This window comes from Pteropus vampyrus, unplaced genomic scaffold (assembly GCF_000151845.1).
Source record: "Pteropus vampyrus isolate Shadow unplaced genomic scaffold, Pvam_2.0 Scaffold436, whole genome shotgun sequence".
NCBI classification, from domain to species: domain Eukaryota; kingdom Metazoa; phylum Chordata; class Mammalia; order Chiroptera; family Pteropodidae; genus Pteropus; species Pteropus vampyrus.
Window position 1 is genome coordinate 464,436 of NW_011889217.1, and position 18,584 is coordinate 483,019.

The 18,584-nt window shown below is 45.3% G+C and overlaps 1 protein-coding gene across 1 annotated transcript in view; it reads right to left on the reverse strand.

Moving 5' to 3' along the window:
• The window catches only part of B4GALT1 (beta-1,4-galactosyltransferase 1), a 48,125-nt gene extending 31,086 nt beyond the window's left edge, over positions 1 to 17,039 (reverse strand). The window contains exon 1 of the mRNA XM_011381394.2: positions 16,562 to 17,039. Coding sequence (XP_011379696.1) covers positions 16,562 to 16,973 — 412 coding nt within the window. The 5' untranslated portion in view covers positions 16,974 to 17,039. The remainder of the gene's footprint in view (positions 1 to 16,561) is intronic.
• Between the last annotated feature and the right edge of the window lie 1,545 nt (positions 17,040 to 18,584).

The window sequence follows — 18,584 nt, forward strand, 5'->3', positions numbered from 1 at the left end:
ATATATTTGCTGAATAATTATGAATAATACTTGTATGCGGCCTTACATTCTTAAGAGGCAAAGTCATAAATTTTAAAAACTTAGAAATTAAAAATTATGAAAAACAGGGATTTTGTTAAAGTAACCAGGAGAGACATTTTAAAGAATTTAAATAAATAAATAAATAAATAGTCAAAGTCATTCTCAATAGAATTCAATAGAGGTTAAGGGGTAATAAAGATTGTATGCTGAGAAGAATCACCTGAGTTCAGCTATATCAGCAAAATATAAAAAACTAAGGGTATTAATATAGTTATAGAAAAAGAAGAGAGACTGCACAAAACAAGGAGAAAAGGGTTATTTTCAAACAAAGATAGCATGGGCAATGTAAACAAATAGATGACAGATTCAGAGAAGATACCTGCAATGTCTGAGACCAGCAAGGGATTAGTATCCAGGGTGTATTTTAAAAATCCTGCATATCAACAAGAAAAATCTAAGAACCCCAGTGAATAAAACAGCCAAAAAAAGTTGTTATGAATCAGCAATTTGCCAGAGAGTCCCAAAAGCCACAAGCATATGAAGAGATACTCAAGTTTATTTATAATTAGAGAAAAGCAAGTTAAAACAAGAGCTCTTTATTTATTTGGCAAAAAATTAAGAAGCTAGTTATTGCCAAGTATTTGTGGATACAGAGATGCTCAAGCTCCACTGGTGGAAATGTAAATGGGGGCGGCCATTCTGGAGTGGTATCTAGCACTCCCAAATCTACATAAATATATATACGCTGGTCCGTAAAGGACAAGTAGAAGGCTGTTCCTTATAGCAGTTTTGTGAAGGTAGTGTTGGAGTCTATCCTTAAGGAAGGGAGAAAGAAAATTGGGGTGAACACCATAGACACTAGATGTACACACAGCAATGTGGATGGACTTTAAAAACAAGAGTGAGCGCCTGGAGCTCAGTCCCTGATTTCTAACTATCATTCTCTACTGAAAAGAACTAGAGCTGGTCTGAGAAGCATATGATTCCAGGGCTCAGTCAAGGAATGATCAACAGGAGCCTGGAACATCTTTCTGTGCCCAAAAGGAAAAAAGAGCTCAAAGAATGATGGAAAGGACATAAGAACCAGCCAGAAAGGGATCTCATTGGCCAAATCTGGGACAGTCTGAGCACCAAATAAATAATACTAATAAAGGATTATGTGCTATTGAATAAAGTAAGAATCCAGAAGTCTGCACTAAATTAATAGGGAAGAAGGGAAAGCTCTTCCTTGCAGGAAAATGCCAACTAATAAATATAGAAGGAATGACAGAATTGGATCACCAACCACCATAATAATAACCAATTCAGGCAAGAATCATCAATAGATGCTAAAAAAAAAAACAGTAGATGTAAGTTTGCAGAATAACAGGATATTTATATAATCTCAAAGTAAATGCCCATGAGATACTTTTTAATTAAAAAGGGTAAAAATTGTAACTTGATCATGGAGAAACGGCAGATGCCACCATAATGAAATGATCAAAGTTCACATTGCCAGTAAGGACCAAATTGATAGCATGTGCCTCCAGGAATGATGCACTGAGAACTCAGCATCGCTCTTGTGGTATTCTTGTCAAAAGTGCATAATCCGAACCTCATCACAAGGAAACATCAGAAGGGCCCAAATTGAAGGGCCTTCTACAAAATAAGTGGCCTGTCCTCTTTAACAATATAGTGTATAATACAAAAAAAGGATTCAGGCATTGTTTCAAATTAAAAGAAAGACATGACAACTGAATACAATGTATTGTCTTTGACAAGGACATCCCTAGGACAACTGACAAAATCTTCCTAAGGTCTGTAGATGAGATAGAAATGTTTCAATGCTGATTTCCTGACTTTGATCATTACATTATGGTTATATATAAAAAAATTCTTACTTTAAGGAAATACATACTGAATATTTAGGGATAAAGGGGCATGGTTCAGACTATATCACACATACATACATGGAGAAAGAAAGAAGAGAAAGAGAGAAGAAAAAAGCAAATATTGCAAAATGTTAACATTTGAGGAATTTAAGTAAATCCAGAAGATACCCAGAAATTCTTTGTATAATTCTAGCAACTTTTCTATAAGTTCGAAGTTATGTTAAACTTAAAAGAAAAAAAGAGCTGGGTAAAAAAAAAAAATTAGAATCAGAATGAGCTATAAAATAATACTATTTACGTAAGTTAAAAATACAGGTACATATACTGTATGATAGATACATTTATATGACATTCTCAAAAAGACAAAACTAGAGTAATGGAGAACAGAATGGCAGTTGCCCGGGGTTAAGGGGGGGAGGAGAATGGGACTACAAGGGGGATTTTTTTGGGTGATGGAAATGTTCTGTATCCTGATCGAGGTGGTGGTTATAGAAATATGTACGAGGTGGTGGTTATACAAATATATACACCAAAAAAGTCAATTTTACTATATGTTCATCTAAAAAAATTAAAATTTTTTTATTTAAAAAAATGCATATATGTAAATCAGCAGCTCCCAATTTGCAAGAGCAAAAACAGATACACATTAAACACATTAGAATGGTTGCCCATGGTGGGGTTGGGAAAATGAGGATGAGGATAAAAGAGAACAAATAAATAAGGCATGAGAGAGAGCCCATGATGATAATAGGCCGTGAAATAGTGGGATGGCTGGATGGAAAGACGGAAGAAAGTATAGAAGGAAATAAATAGGGGAATGATGGACAATGAGCAGGACTATACAGGGGAGAAAGGAGACCTATCTCTAGATCAGACCAAAGTCTCTGAGAAAATCTGCAATACTGTGGGGACAGATTCATCAGCCATGACAGCCTGATACCACCAAACATTAGATAGAGCAGGGATCCCCAAACCATGAGCTGCAGACCTTTATAGGTCTGTGGCCTGTTAGGAAACAGGCTACAGAGCAGGAATAGAGTGGCAGGTGAGGGAGCAAAGCTTCATCTATATTTGTAGCCACTCCCCAACACTAGCATCACCACCTCAGTGTCACCTCAGATCATCAGGCATTAGAGTCTCATAGGAGGAGCACCTGTCCCTGGTGCCAAAAAGGTTGGGGACCGCGGAGGTGAAATACTCATTTCCCTGCTCTGACTTCTGACTCACTAGCTGTCTGACTAAACTATGCCTTTCTTTATAGTCTGCCTGCAGCCAGAGAATTTTAAGACACATGTCGAGAGTTCTAATCCTCCTAGTAAATCAGAAATTGAGCATTCCAGCATGTAAATAAGTCTCCTAGGCATTTTATTACTGAGTCAGCTGCCCCTCTGATATGTTCTGAAGCCCTGACTGAATTTCTGGACCAGTAATGCTGGTCATAAGTACATCCTTCCCTCTCCATCTAGAACCAAACTTTGGACTGTGGAGAGCCTTCTTCCCTGTGGGCCATTTGGGCAGTCTGCCAGCCATGCACTCCTGGTAGTATCTCTCTGGTATCGGGATCACTTTAAATGAAGCTAGCTCCAATTTCCTTCTCTAAGGAGTGGATATAATAATGTGTCCTTTTCAGGTGGCAAATGAGATAACACATATACATACTTATCACAGTACTCGATACTAATAGATATTCAATAAATATTACTTTGCCTTCTCATTGACTCCCTAGAACTTGAAAGCCTCCAGATTATTACAGCTCTACAATCATGAGTGGCTAAAATTTCACTTTTCAAACTCTGATCCACTAACAAGAGTGATAGATTTGGAAGAATAACCTGGGACTTCAAAAAGTCCTTTTGATATGCTATGTCTTCTTGCAACACATGAGGGTTGAACAGCAATTCTGTTCATCTTTTAGTGTAGGGACAAGTACTAAAATGTTAAAGAACCATAGTAGAAGAGAATACAGAAGAAATAAATTATAATCTTGGAATGATGAAGACCTTCCTAAGTGAGAAAACAACCTGAAATGATATAGGAAAAGACATTTAAATACATAAAAACTCAAAACTTCTATACGGTCAAAGCTACCAGAGATAAGACAAGTGACAGAGAGATCATATTTGCCAACAAAATATAATAAAAGAGCAATATCTATACTATTAAAATCTCCTACAAACATTTTTAAAATAGAAAAATGAGTAAAAATATGAACAAGTAATTTACAGACTACAAACAGCCAAAAAACACAACAGTTTGCTCAACATCATCAGTAATCAGAGTAACAAATTAAAACAAGATATCACATCTGACCATCATATTGGCAAATGTAAAAAGACTGATAACATCCAGTGTTGGCATGGATGTGGGAAACAGGTGCTTCTCATACACGGCTGATGCGTATAAATTGGAAGGCAGTTTGACAGTATCTATCAAAATGTTAAAAGTGCATGAGCTCCACATCTCAAATCAATAACCTTGCACCTTTAGATACTACAAAAAGAAGAGCAAACTAAGCCTGAGACAAGCAGAAGGAAAAAAAGAGTAGAAATTAATGAAAAAGAAAACAGAAACAATACAGGGAAAAAAAATTAAAGGAACAAAAAGTTGATTCTTTGAAAAAAAATCAACAAAAATGGCACTTCTGGCTAGGGTGACCAGAAAAAAAAAAAAAAGATTCAAATTACCAAAGTCAGGAATGAAAGGGGGAACATCCCCTACCAACCTTATAGAAATTAAAAGGATTTTAAGGGAATAGTATAAATGAGTGTATGCCAACAAATTAGATGACTCAGATTAGATTAAGTGGACAAATTCCTAGGAAGACACAAACTACCAAAACTAACTCAAGAGTGAATAGAAAATCAGCATAGAACTGTAACAAGTACAAAAAAAAAAAAAAAATCAAATCGGTAATCATAAAGCTTCCAACAAAGAAAAAGCCCAGGGCCCAGATGCCTCACTAGTGGACTCTACTAGATATTTAAAGAAGAATTAATACAAATCCTTCACAAACGCTCCCTAAAATTAAAGAGGAGGGAACATTTCCCTACCTTTTCTATGAATCAGTTTTACCTTTATACCAAAATCAAAGACACCACAAGAAAGAACCCTACAGATCATTTGTCAATTATACTTCAATAAGTCAAAAAAAAAAAACAAAAACAACTACAGATCAGTATCTCTTATCTCTGATAAATAATAACCTTCAACAAAATATTAGTGTACTGAATCCAACATATCAAAAGGATTATACACCATGACCAATTAGGATTTATTCCAGGAATTCAAGATTGATTTATATCTAAAAAAAAAAAAAATCAATGTATAATACATCATATCAATAGAATAAACAACAAAACCTCCATGATTTACCTCAACAAACAGAAAAGCATCTGACAAAACATATTACCTATTCATGACAAAAAACACTCAACAAACTAGGAACTTTCCTCACTTGATAAAGTGAGTGTCTACGAAATTCCCACTAACATTATACTTAATAGCAAAAGACTGAATGTTTTCCCTTAGGGATCAGGAACAAGACAAGGATGTCCTCCCTAATCACATCTATTCAACATAGTACTAAAAGTTCTAACTAGGGCAATTGGACAAGAAAAAGAGCTGCTGTGAGAGTTAATGAGCTTGGTAAATGCTGAATAAACATCTGTTGTGAGAGTGGACAACTGGTTGTTGCTGGAGCCCATGACCCCAGACTCACAGTAGCTCCCACTGATTGGATTTTCAAACTAACCAACTTACTCATCCCCTGACTTTTGATTTTGTGCCTAGAAACTGGAATTGCTGGAAGGATCTGGTGGGTATGGATTTGCCCAGTAAGACTCAGTCCTGGCTCACAGGGACCACTGAGAGTCACCCTGGCTTTACATGGCTGGGTCCTAGAAGGGACAGCATTCAACTGCCCTGCAGTGAAGCCATTTAGCCATACTGAGCAAGAGTGCATGGTTACATTAGAATTCCCAGGCGGGAAGAGACTCCAGAGAGCATCCAAGCCAATTTCTCATCTCACTTTCCAGATAGGTAAACCTGAGGCCCAGTGAGAAGATGTGACTTCTCTCAGATTACTCAGTAGGCTGACACCAGAGCTGGGCTGAAGGGCTTGGCATCCTGGCTTCTAACATCAGCCCTGGATAAAAACAGGCCTGTGCCTAAGTTTTTCTAACAATATATCAGGCACAGGCCACTGGGCATCCCAGGCTAAGCCCACCTATATCCAGCCCCCATTTTTTAGCACATAGCTTCTCACCTCCTGAGACTCCAATGATCCCTCCAGCTCCTCCTCCTGACCACTTGGCTACTTATGATCTATGAGGACATCTCCCCAGGACACTGACAATGTCCACTTGAAGGAGGGAAAGCTGTGTGGATCACCACAGAATCCTGGCATACCTGACACATGGCAACACACACTCCAAATTCCCAGTGTTGTGGATGCAACAAGATGGAGGCCTTCTCCTTGTAGCCTGGGGTAGGAGGGTTCATATAGAAGCCAGGCCACAGTCTCCATGAAACCTGGTTCCAGGCTACACTCTCTCCCTAGGCTGTGAGCTGTGAGTATAACCTCACACCTTTCCTTCCTCCTAATTGTGCCCCAAACAGACGGAAAAAAAGAAAAAAACTGCACTTAGAGGAAATTATACTCTGCAGCCTTCTATACTGAATATATGCCCAAGGGAATGGTTTAGGCATTAATCAAAAGACAAGAGTACTGATATTACCACGAACCTCATCTCATTCAATCCTCTTATCAACGCCCCCTCCCCTAAAAGTAAGCATTATCTCCCCATTTTACACAGGAAGAAGATCTTGCCCTGGGTCCCCTGGGAACATTATGCTGGACAACAACTCTGGCCTGATTCCATACAGACTCTGTTAAGTCAGGGCTAACTGCTGTGGAATACAGAAGACAGGACATATGATGGAGCGGCCGTAAGGTGAAGGGAGCAGCTGCCCCAAGTTGAATGCACCCCATCTGCTAGATTTGTAAAACTTTGGTCATTGCAATCACTAGCTCTAAAGTCATTCTACCATTTATGCAAGTTATTTACAAAAGGGGCATGTGCATGGGGGGAGGTTATAGGGACAGAACTTCATATTTGGACCTATTGAGTAACTTATTTTTACCCAAAATAATCTGAAAGCCTTTCTTGTCTAAGCCCCATTTCCAGATCTGTCAGATCAGAGTTCACTCATATGGGTTAAATGGTCAGGCACCCAAGCTAGCCCATCAGAACCTAACACAGTTTCTGTGGCCGAATGCAGTTTTTCCAGCAACCAACCCACAAAGTTTTAGATCAGTACTGCTTTTTTTAAGTCAGGCTTTTAAAGCCAGGGTTTATCTCCATTCTATTATAAGTTTGACAGCATAAATAAAGGAAAAAGGAAACGTTCTTATCTTACGTAAATTATTATTTGGCCAAGGTGTTAAAAGAGCCATCAGTAAGGCTTCATGAACACAAATGCCCAGAGGCAATGGCTTACAGGAAAAGCCTAAAGTCTAAAGTGGCCCCAGGCCCTATACAGGGACCTTAAGAGGCACAGGGCCCCAAGGCTGGGAGTGTAAGTGTGGGACTCCAGATAGAACAGACTCTCCCTGGGAGTTTACTCTCTTAAAAAGCCAATATCCCTGGTCCAGGAAGTTACAATTTAGGGCCTGTAGATTATTTCAACCTCAGAAAACAAATGGCAATGTGAACCAGTGTTGGAAAGATGACCATATCTTCTGACCCAGAAATTCCTCTCCAGCAATTTAGCTCAAGGAAATAATTCGACTGATGCAACAAACTACACACTGCAAAAATGTTCAATATTATCTGTAACAGTGAAACCTGAAATGTTGAATGTCAAGGGAATATCCATAAGAATTTTAGAGAGCAGCTATAAAAGATAATTAGGATAATATATTAGGATAAAAGATTATAGGATAATTATAAACAATATAACAGTTTATAAGACAAGGTTGAATGAAAATAGCAGAATGCAAAATAGTTTTACACTATGATTGCAACAAGGGTATAATGTGTATGCATTTGGAAAGTAAATGCAAGTTTTGCTACAGCGGTAGGTGCATGTTTTGTTACATAGTAGAATTATGTCTTTAAACATTTAATGTGATGACATTTTAGTAGAATTATGGTACATAGTAGAATTATGTCTTTAAACATTTAATGTGATGACATTTTCAACTAGAAAAAAAAAAAAAGGAACAAATCCTACCAAGCAAAAGTCAAACTCTTCACAAATAAGAATTATTAGTACTACCAATAATAGATAACATGTTCATTCAGAGCTTATTCTGTGTTAGGTACTGTTTTGGGCCTTTTTATGCCTACTGCCTAAACTTCACATCTATGAGGTAGACACTATTATTATCCTCACTTTACAGATGAGAACACTAAGGCACAGAGAGGATAACATCTTTTCCGAACGTATCTCATGGCTAGCCAGAGTGATAGAAACATTCCCCAAGACATTTCAGAGGTCATCTGTCAACTAAAATCTTTATGCCTGCTTAGAGATGATAAAATCTTTAGCCAAAGCCTCACGAGAGCCCTTGGAACGGGTAGTGGGCATTTCACAGGGCATTTCAGAGGTCTTACGTGTTGCAGATATAACCAGGATTTCCCCCCGCATCAACCTAGACTCCAGGAGGAAGAGAAGGAGGACACTAAAGACCAAAGGTCCAGCGCACTCAAACTTCAGAGATAGGGAGAGAGACCAACAGAGCAGGACTTGCCCAAAATAATGTAATGAGTTAGGAGAACCAGAACTCAGAATCCTCACTCCAGTGATCTTCAAGGCTTGCCTCTACACTCAGCAGCCATGAAACCTCTCTTTTTGTATCTCTTTCACCTCGCTTCAGGCTCGCTATCCTCAGGCTTCCCCTGTCCAGCATGGTTCCCAATTACACCAGCTTCTCTCTTCTATCATCTTCTGTTCACTCTGCCTCTACTTCTTGTCCATTCCTGCCCGGCTGGTGACTCTACGCAACAGCTGGGCCTCAGCTATGATCTTCTTCCCATGTGACGGCAACTAGAGGAAATTTTAAGTCGTGTTCTGCTATAGATTCCTGCTGTTCCCAACCAAGGAGACACAGGGATGCTAAAATCAGTGTTTGGAAGAAAGGTCCTTCACTTTGACGCTGGCCCTGGGAGCACCCACACTTCTTTTCTCTGACCACAAGCCATTGTCAGAGTCTGTCTGCTGCTGAGGGGCTCCCTGAGAGCAGCGCCAGCCCTTGTTCATGTCTAACTCCTATGCTTCATATAGTACAGTTACCAATAAAAGTTTGCTGAATGAGTAAATGAGTCCCCATTCTCCTCCATGGGGCCCCTGTTAACTTTGGGGTGAAGACTCAAGTCGACCAGCCAGGCAGAGATCCTGCCCAGGTTGCCTGAGTGCTCAACTGAAGGCCAGGGAATATCTAACACCTCACAGAATGCAAATATCAGTTTTCCTACTTCCACCCTTGTCCACTCTTATCTCGGAGTCCTTTCCTGTTTTTTTCAAGCCAAAGATGTGTCCTGAAACAGTAACGGGCTCAGCGGTTTCAGGATGTCAAAGTCAAAAGGACATTATGCAAAACAGGAAGAAACTTTTAAAGAACTTTTGAAAGGCATCTTTAGAATTCACTGGGTCTTAAGACCTGCCAATGATTAAAACCCCTGTCAAGGCCCCTCCCTATGACCTCCAGTGGTCGGGCAGGAAGGAGCCTGATCTCATAGGGTACTACTAGTCACTGGTCCCGCTGATCTAACACAACCCTGCCCCTTTCCTCAGCACAGCCTTGCCCTAATCCCCAGGCTCCGTGCCAAATGACCCCTGGCAGATTCCCAAACCCAAAGCACCTCTCAGAAGAGAACTTAGCTCCAGTGAGGACACTCAAAGTGGAATATCTTCAACATAAGACACTTTGGGAAGAGCCTGGCCACTGGCCTGAAGACTGATTTGCAATAATCCACTTGAACGAGCCCCGACTGAGTGCCGGGCTCTCCCAATGTCAGAGGCTTCTCCTGAAAGGAATTCCGGAAACCTACAGGTTTCTCATTTCATGACCCCTCCCACATCTCAGTACCCCCTGGAGGTAAGAAAGCTGTGCTGTGTATTTCAGAGTCTGATTTGCTAGCTTGTTCTCACACCTATGAAAACAGTCAAGTCAGTCATGTCAACAGCACTGGCTGCCACTAGTGCTGAGTTTGGGGCTGCTCAGTAAGAGGTATGGGGCGTGTCAAGGCCAGATTCAGTTGTTTGCGTTTTATGAGCTCACAGTGCGTGAGTCCATCAGCAAATAAGTTCAGGTGTGGGCCCTTAGCTAGCTGGTTGTTCATCCAACACCACCATCCCAGTGCCACAGTTCCACAGCCCACACAAGCCTAGCCCAGGGACTTGGCTGCTAAGGAAACAAAAGCAGAAGTTACTGAGAAAGCTGACTCTTGAGGCCTCACCCCCACTGATTCTTTTGACAGCAAATTTCTGATGAGCCTGATCCCCCCGAGAGCCTGCCTCCTAGCCTGGCCCTCTGCCCCTGCCCTAGTCACTTCCTTCATCTAGTTTCCTTTTTAATAAGAATTCTAGAAACATCCTTCATTCAGCAATGAATGGTACTCATCCACCAGCAATAAGCAAAAAAATGTAATATTTGAAGGGTCTATCCTTTCGTAAAACCGACTTAAAGACTTAGGCCTTCTCAAAAAGCACCTGCATCTTATTTATCTTTTTTAGAAAATGCTACTATGGAAACAATCCAAAAAGTACATAAAGCTTTATGTATACCAGACCACTAAAAAAAAACCCTCCAAAACCGTGTGTGTGTGTGTGTGTGTGTGTGTGTGTGTGTGTGTGTGTGTGTAACAACTATTGAATGATAAAAGTTATGGCATAATCAGCTGACAGAATATAGCCTTTGTGGCTTTTAAAGGTACATATATCTATACCAACATATCTGCCCACCTATGAGGATATCAGCTATATTCTTAAACGTGTACAAGAAAAGACTAGCAGTAAATATGCCAATATAGTTTGTCTATGTGACAGGAACATAGGTGTGCTTTTTCATCTCTTAACTTATCAAATTATTTTTCAATGAGCCTGCATTACTTCTTATGAAAAGGAGGAAGAAATGACTGACTCCTCAGACAGGCAAAAGCAAAACCACCACAGCCCGTATACTGGTGAGGCAAATGCTTCTCCTCCTCTCTCTCAGGGCTTCCTGAGGGGCTTAGGAGAGGAGGCAGGGGAATAGAGAAGCAGCTATTTAACACACCCAGACCAGACATTAAAATCACTGCCGAACAATTCGGCAACAACCAATTACATAGCCCCTGGCTTGCATTTGTGTAGGGAAGGGTCGGGCTGAGGCCAGGCTGGGAAGTAGAACCTGAAACAATGAGCCTTGTGAGTCAGCCCTTCTGCCTTTAAGCCACGTTCACCAGCACCAGCTCCCTGCCAGACCTTATCCCCTACCCCCAAGCCATCACAACCTTCCACCCTGAAGGTCTCTGACCTTTAGAACAAAATTTGAGATCTCTCCCCAAGTTGGTGACCTGCCTGAGCCCAGGTAAACACAGAGGCCCTTTACAATCACAACCACAGTCTGGCTCCCAAGACCCCTCATCAAGTTCAGGGACAAGTGGAGGTCACCGAATCCAATCCCATGCCCTTTTAATAATTCCCACAGGAGTCAGGGTCTGGCTGGCTGGCCTTTACAGTGACCTCACTGCCCAGAGACCACACCCAGCAGTGCCAAAGCCAAAAGTAATACAGCCACAGTGCCAGGCCCTCAAGGGATTTAAGCAGAAAGGGCAGACCATCTGTCCTGAGACAACTGGATTGCTATTTAACTAGATAAGAAAAACTGGAATTTCCAGGTGGATGTGGATTCAAGCAGAATTCCAGTCTCTGCTCCGTATCAGGAGTAAGAAGAGAACAAGGGGTAGGAGGCACTCACTAGGTAAACAGCAGTGGAGAAATCGCCATGTTTGTTTGACCACAAGATGACTGGGCCCCTTTCACACACAACCAGAGCCCAGCTGAAACCTCAAAGTCTAGAAAGCCCCTAGGGCAGAAGGCAGGAAGGACTGAGACTGCCTTGGCATTATCTGTCCCATCATTTCCAACCCATAAATTAGTTAAGTCCCAGCCTGGGAATCCCTACTCTGCTGCTACTCAAAGACCATAATACCCAGCCATATGGCTGCTGATGTATCATTATAGTCATTATTAAGCAGCAAGTTAAAGATTACCCAGCAGAGCTAATGTGAGGCTTTAGAAATTAGAGAAACACTTTCACACAATCAAATAAAAACCAGGTCTAGAGAACTTTGATACCAATTCTGGCTTTCTGAATAAGAAGAGAAAGAAAGTAAGAAGAAACAAAAGGAAGGAGGATTGGGAGAGGGAGAGCCTAAACACACACACACACACACACACACACACACACACACACACACACACACACACAGAGTTTCCCTAAATGACATCAGCACAGTTTAATTATACCTCCTCTGCCTAAATTGTGAGTTCCTAAAGAGGAGGTATTTTGTCATCTTCCTCTTTGTAGCTCTAGGGCCCAGCACAGGACAGACATGTTGTCCAAATTGAATGAATAAAGTTACTAGATGCCCTAGCCAACAACGACATCCAGGCAAGTTGCTACCATAGAAGACCTTGAAGATGGATCCATAAACACAACTAGCAGGGATCTTCCCAAACTCTAGGCCACATCAGGCTGCCCTGAGCCTCTGTACTAGGTGCCTACTGGGAAATATTCTCAAGAAAGAGCACTGGACTGGGACGCAGGAGACCCAGGGTTCGAGCCCCAGCCAGCCACTCTCTGGCTGTGTGTGCTGAGGCAGGACTTCCACCCCCCCACCCCACCCATCCCCGCCCACCAGCACAATGAGGGATGGGGGCCAGGGGACTGATCAGTCCCATCCTGGAATGGTAAGGTTCCAAGACACTGCAGCGGTTTGAATCCAATCCCATATTTGGCTCTTGCTCCCTTTGCCCCAAGGAACTTCCACCGGGGTTCATCAGCTGAAGGCTCCCACACTTGCTCAGAGTCTGGGAGGAATTACAACAGGTAGGAATCACTCCTACCAACATCGGAAATCCAGATAGCCATGGAGGATATTTCTCAATCTCAGCCTGTTGGACAAGAAGGCATGTGTGTGTGTACACATCAATAAATATTTTCCTCCAGAAAAAGCAACAGGACAAAACAGGTTCAAAGGTCTAGTTATCTAACTTCCCAAAGCTTAAAGATCTGGACACAGGGGAGGCTCCTTGTGCTTTCCCCAATGCCTAGGACGAGGCTCCACCCCAAGCTGGAAAGTAATGAGGTTCTAAGACTCACCTCCAAAGGGGAAAGAGAGCCCTTTCCCAAGCAGAAGCGAGGACAGATGTCCCCAAAGTACACACTGTCCTGGACAGATGTCCCCAAAGTACACACTGTCCACGTGTGTGCATATGAGGGAAGGGGGCAGGGAGGGGTAGCATGCTGGCAGAGAAACAACTGAGAGCTCAGAGCCCTCAGTGCTTTGTCTTCACAAGGGCACAAACCAAGGCAGAGACTCAGCTGACAGCCCCCACAAAAGCCCCCACATGGAAACTGGCTCCTGGACAACTGGCTCCCAGCGCTCTGACTACCTGCGGCTGCTATTTGCTGGCCCAGGTGCCCATGACTCTCTGGTGCCCACCTCTAGATCAGAGTCTTCTTTTGAACAAATGAAGAGGATCTCCTCATAGAGCTGGGCAAGAGTGGTCTCTGGGGTTTAAACAGTCCTGTACTCACCACTGCCTCCTGCCCCATGCACCACAACCTTTGAGAGGGCTCTACCAACTATATCAAGCCCCAGTTGAGCCCTCAGGTCAGCCCTGCCTCTCCTAACCAGTCCAACCTGAGGTACTGCCCACCCCCCATCCAGCCCCTCTCTGGGCTAGCAGTGCCAGCGCCAGTCACACTGAGCTGCCTCCAAATCTGAGCAGAGATAACATTCCGGGAAAAGAAACGCAATTCAAGGCCACTGCTCCTCCCAGGCTGACTAAACCATAGGCAAACACCCAAGCAGTCAGGAAAGGGAGCCTTACCACAGCGTTCACTGGAGTGGATGCTGCCCAGCGCCCCCCTGAGGGCCAAGATGATAACACCTGCAGGCCTGCTCTCCCTGGGGAACTTGTAGGAATCCTCAGGAAAGGCCCACCTCCCCGCTGCAGCAGTAGGGAGGCCTCACACTAACCCATGGAGGTGCCAGGGACAGGGCCTACTATCGCTCTACACTGTCCTACATCACACAGTGTAGACAGAAGCAAGATTCAAATCCAAGTCTATCTGAAGTCAATTCCAAGGCTCTGACAACCTACAACACAGATCAAATAGTGACCTGTCAACAGCCCAGTCTGGTGCCTGGCTTCTCCACAGAAAAGCATAATTGTTCCCCACCACCTATCAGCCAGGAGGGATCGCAACATCTGGTCCAGACCTCTGGACACCAGAAAGTAGGGCCAAGTTGTGGAAAGGAACTGCAAGTAGTGAAAAGGCCACAGCTCTAAACCCCACGGATGCTTTCTCCCACCAACCTCAAAACCAACCCGCAAGGGTTTTGGTAGACACCTGCCCAGCTGAACAGATGGGCTCAACCGCCCCCCCAACACACACACACACACACACACACACACACACACACACACACACACACTCACTCCCAGGGAGACTTTCTCCCGTCCCAGCCAGAAACTTCCCTCAGAGAGCGGCACTCAAACCTAAGGGCTCAATTAAAATGAAGAAAAACCCTCCGCCTTCACTCTCTGGGACTGCCTCAGCAAGATGCCTACACATCATGGTCCCATGCCTGTCACACAAAGGCAGCCAAGACAGAGAAGGTCCAGGGCCTCTCTCCTCGCCCTCCAAAACATTATCTCTCAGGAAGTCCCTTTCAGCAGCCAATTCAGAGTCAACTCAGAAACACCAGTAATCACTAGCATCATTACAAAACAAAGCAGAGGTGAGTCACCACAGCTTCTCATGCTTCATCAAGAAGACCCTATACCTCAAACACTAATCTAATGAACTTTGGGGTACTTTTCTCTAATTTGCTAATTAATTTCTCTTTCTGCATAAAGTCCACATAACAATTAAAAACAAAAAGACAAAACCCGGACTCTTTGGGGGTAAGAGGACTCACTCTCTCTTCCTCCTTTTCTCAGACTGGGAGTCTGAGAAATAAAATTTCAAGTCCCAAGACCTATTTGCCACATACTTAACCTACATGATTTCATTTAGTCCTAAAAATAACCCTGTGAGTTAAGCATGGACAACCCCATTTTACTCATGAGGAAGAGACTGCGAAACTCTATATCATGCACTGAGCAGCAGGGCAAAGATTTGACTTCATTTCATAGGACTAGTCTGCTTCCCAGACGAACCCTCAAGTCCAAATGAATTCAATTTTCTGCTTAAAAAAAGTCCTCCTTATTACCACAGTTCACTTCTGACCAATTGCTAGAGTTTCCTCCCAAACTGGATATAAAAATATTGAAGTAATTATTGGAGAAATTGAGCAAGAGCACGTAGGAGGCCTACTCTGCCAGGGTTCTGTGGAAAAATGTAAGAGTTCCTGTTGGCAGGACGCCTGCCTGCCTGCCTGCCTGCCAGGGCCCCTCACTCAGAACAACATTCTGGAAACTCTGGCATTAGAAATGAGCAGCCACCTGTCTGATAATCTTGGGAGCAACCTGTGGCTGCCTTGGGCCTGACTGCCTGTGGATTACAGGTCAAAGAAAGGTCTGGGAGTAGGCTCATGCGGAGAATGCAATTACACCCACCCAAGCTCCCAGTCCAAGCTAAAACAGAGGATGGAGGTTAAGGTTCACATCCTCCGAGCAAGATAATTCAGACTCTCCGCAGCTCCCAGAAAGGGATAACTTGGTGCTAACTGGTTATATTTCAGCCCTGCAGTCCCCAGGGTACACACCTTACTCTCACAAACACCTATGGCCCCTGGGACCGCCCAGCTCACTGAGGTTTTGGGAACCTACTAGGGTAGGAAGCAGGGGAGGAGGGCCCCAGGGCAGAGATCTCTAAACGGAGGAGGAACTGAACACAATGGTGACAATTTACTGAGGATTTACCATCATTAACGTAAACACTTGTTTAAATTACTCGCTCAAAACCTCTGGAAAAAAGTTAACCCTCGTTCAGCCAAGAGTGGTTGAACTGGAAGATCGGCTCCCATCCCCACCGGAGGCCTCATCATCCGTTCCCCAACTAGAGTGGGTTATCATGATCTGCCTTGTGGTCCCAACCAGAGTTAGCAGGGCGAAGGCTGCTCCATGTCGTAAGCAGAATCAAACTCCAAAACTTCTTGAGGTTTGGGCCAGAGCAGGGAAGTCTCCGAGGCCTTTTCAGGTTCTGGGGCCAAAGGGGCCTGCGGCTTCCCCGTACCGCCCCCGGCCTAGCTTCCAACATGACTCCAAAGGGGCTCACCTCCCAACCTCTCACCCTCGTCCAGCCCGGAACCTCTGTTTGGGATTAGGAAGTATGATCCGGAATAGGCAGGCTGGCTGTCGTGGAAGAGGGTATGGTCCGGGGGGCCCTGTCAGGGAAATCCGGTAAGAGTCCCAGTCCTTGGACTGGCGCCAACCTGAGTCCTTACCGAGCAGCGGGGACTCCTCAGGGCAAGCGGGCAGAGGCAGTGCTATGATGGGGAACTCTGGGGCCGAAGTCAGGTTGCTCGCGGGGCCGAGGCGAGAGTTCGCTTCTGGGCCGGAATCGCGACCTGGACGCGGCTGGAAGGAAGCTTCAAAAGGCGACGGAGGCGCTGTCCCTCGCGGCCGAGGCACCCCGGAGGGCTGCCTGATGGCGGCGGCGCCGTTCGAATTGCCCTGCAGAGGTGTGGGGACTCCGACCAGAAAGGGCAGGCGGCTCAGGTCGCGGCCAGCCAGGTAGTAGACGAGGGTGACGCCAAGGTGCAACGCGCAGACAGCCACGAGCAGGCGGCAGGCCCGTTGCAGGGATGCGCCCGGCATCGCAGCACCGCCGCCCAGGAGCGGCTCCCGGAACCGCATCTTCCCGCCGCCGCTTTAAGAGGGGGGTGGGCTACAGCGGGCAGGGCGGCCCGCCCGCGGGCCGCCGGCCAGTTGCTGCCAGACCACAGCTATTGGGGGAGGGGCCTGAGGGGAGGCGACGCACCGCGGCGCCGGCCGGCATTCGGCTGAACGCGAGGACTCGAGCAGACCCAGCAGCGCAGCTAGAAGTGCGCCCAAGGCGCGGGCAGGGCGGGGGGCGGGGCCGCTGGTAGGGGCGGGGCCGGCAGCGGGGTTTTCGGGTGAGAGCGCAAAGGCGGGGCCTCTGGGGCGCGGGGCGGAGGGGCGGAGTCGAGGTGAGGAGGCGGGGACTCTGGAGGGTGGGCTACGGGGGTGGAGCCGCCTTGAGGAGGCGGTTGGCAGTCCCCCAGCGCCTAGCTGTCCCCTCGACCGTGCCAGCAGTGCTACCCACATTGAGACTCGGATTCCGATGATCAGCCGCGAACCGCTGTCCTCCGGAGCTTTCGTCTTGGGGCTTCGGTCACTATCAAGCTGCTCCTTGTCTTCTGAGCAGCCCTCGCTGGGCACCGCCACTTCCTGGGGTGTTCAAGGGCTGGGGTTGGGCCTGGGCCTGCGGTGCAGTGACAAAGAAGAGGGCGGAGAAGAGAGCAAACGCGTCGTTGTCTTGAGTGGTTGGGGTTCCTCATCGCGGCGGCGTTCCAGCGGGTTGGCCTGGGTGGCCCTGGGGGGAGGTCAGGAAAAGGAGTGGAGAAAAGTTGTCCAGGGAACGGCCTTCGACGCCCTGCGGGAGGTGGGACAGCTGCTGAGGGATTCTCTGAGACGTTCGGAATCCCAACCCTTAGCCAGCGCCTGTACGGATGTAGGGCCCCTGAAAAAAGACATGGCTCACCTGGCGCCCTGCGGCGCGCTGCTGAAAGAAAGTGGATGACTCTCCGCTTCTCTCGTATAACACAGGCTAGGGGAATCCCAGAGCCGCCCCCCCGCCCCCAGCTCGGTTTTGGGTGTATGTGTCCCTGTTCTAGTGCATCCCACCTCACCGAGACATGCTTTGATTGGGAAGGTGGCAGGGAGCCTCGGTTAACTCCCATGCAGGCATGCAGGAGAGCAGCCGACTTTATTTACAGTCTCCACTGGCCTAGACACAATTTTATGAAACCGGAATTGTCCCCATTTTACAGCTGAAGAGTTCAAGGCTCAGCAAGGTTAAGAAGCTTGAGAAAAATCACACAGCTGTTGACAGGCAGAGAGGCAGAACTCTGGCTCCAAACTTATGTACCACATGTTTAGTCTGATTTGCAAGCAAGGACTGGAGGCTGTGTGGGTGAGAGGCTTAGGCACTCAAGTGGCTTGGTTCAAGTTTGACCCCGAGGCTACTCCTCAGGCCCACTCCAGTGTTTGAGTGAGCAGGAACACCTCACCACCTGAGAAGAATTCATAGAGTTGCTGTCATATATGTGGATGGAGAAGCTGAGGGCTTTGGCAGCCAACTCTGCTGTGGTGGGAATGATAATATAGATTGAGAGTTTATGATATGCCAATCAGACAAAAGCCTAACTGCTTTACATGTTTTATCTAATTTAATTCCACCAGCGCTGTGAAGTAGGCCGTTGTTATTGTCTCCATTTCACAGAT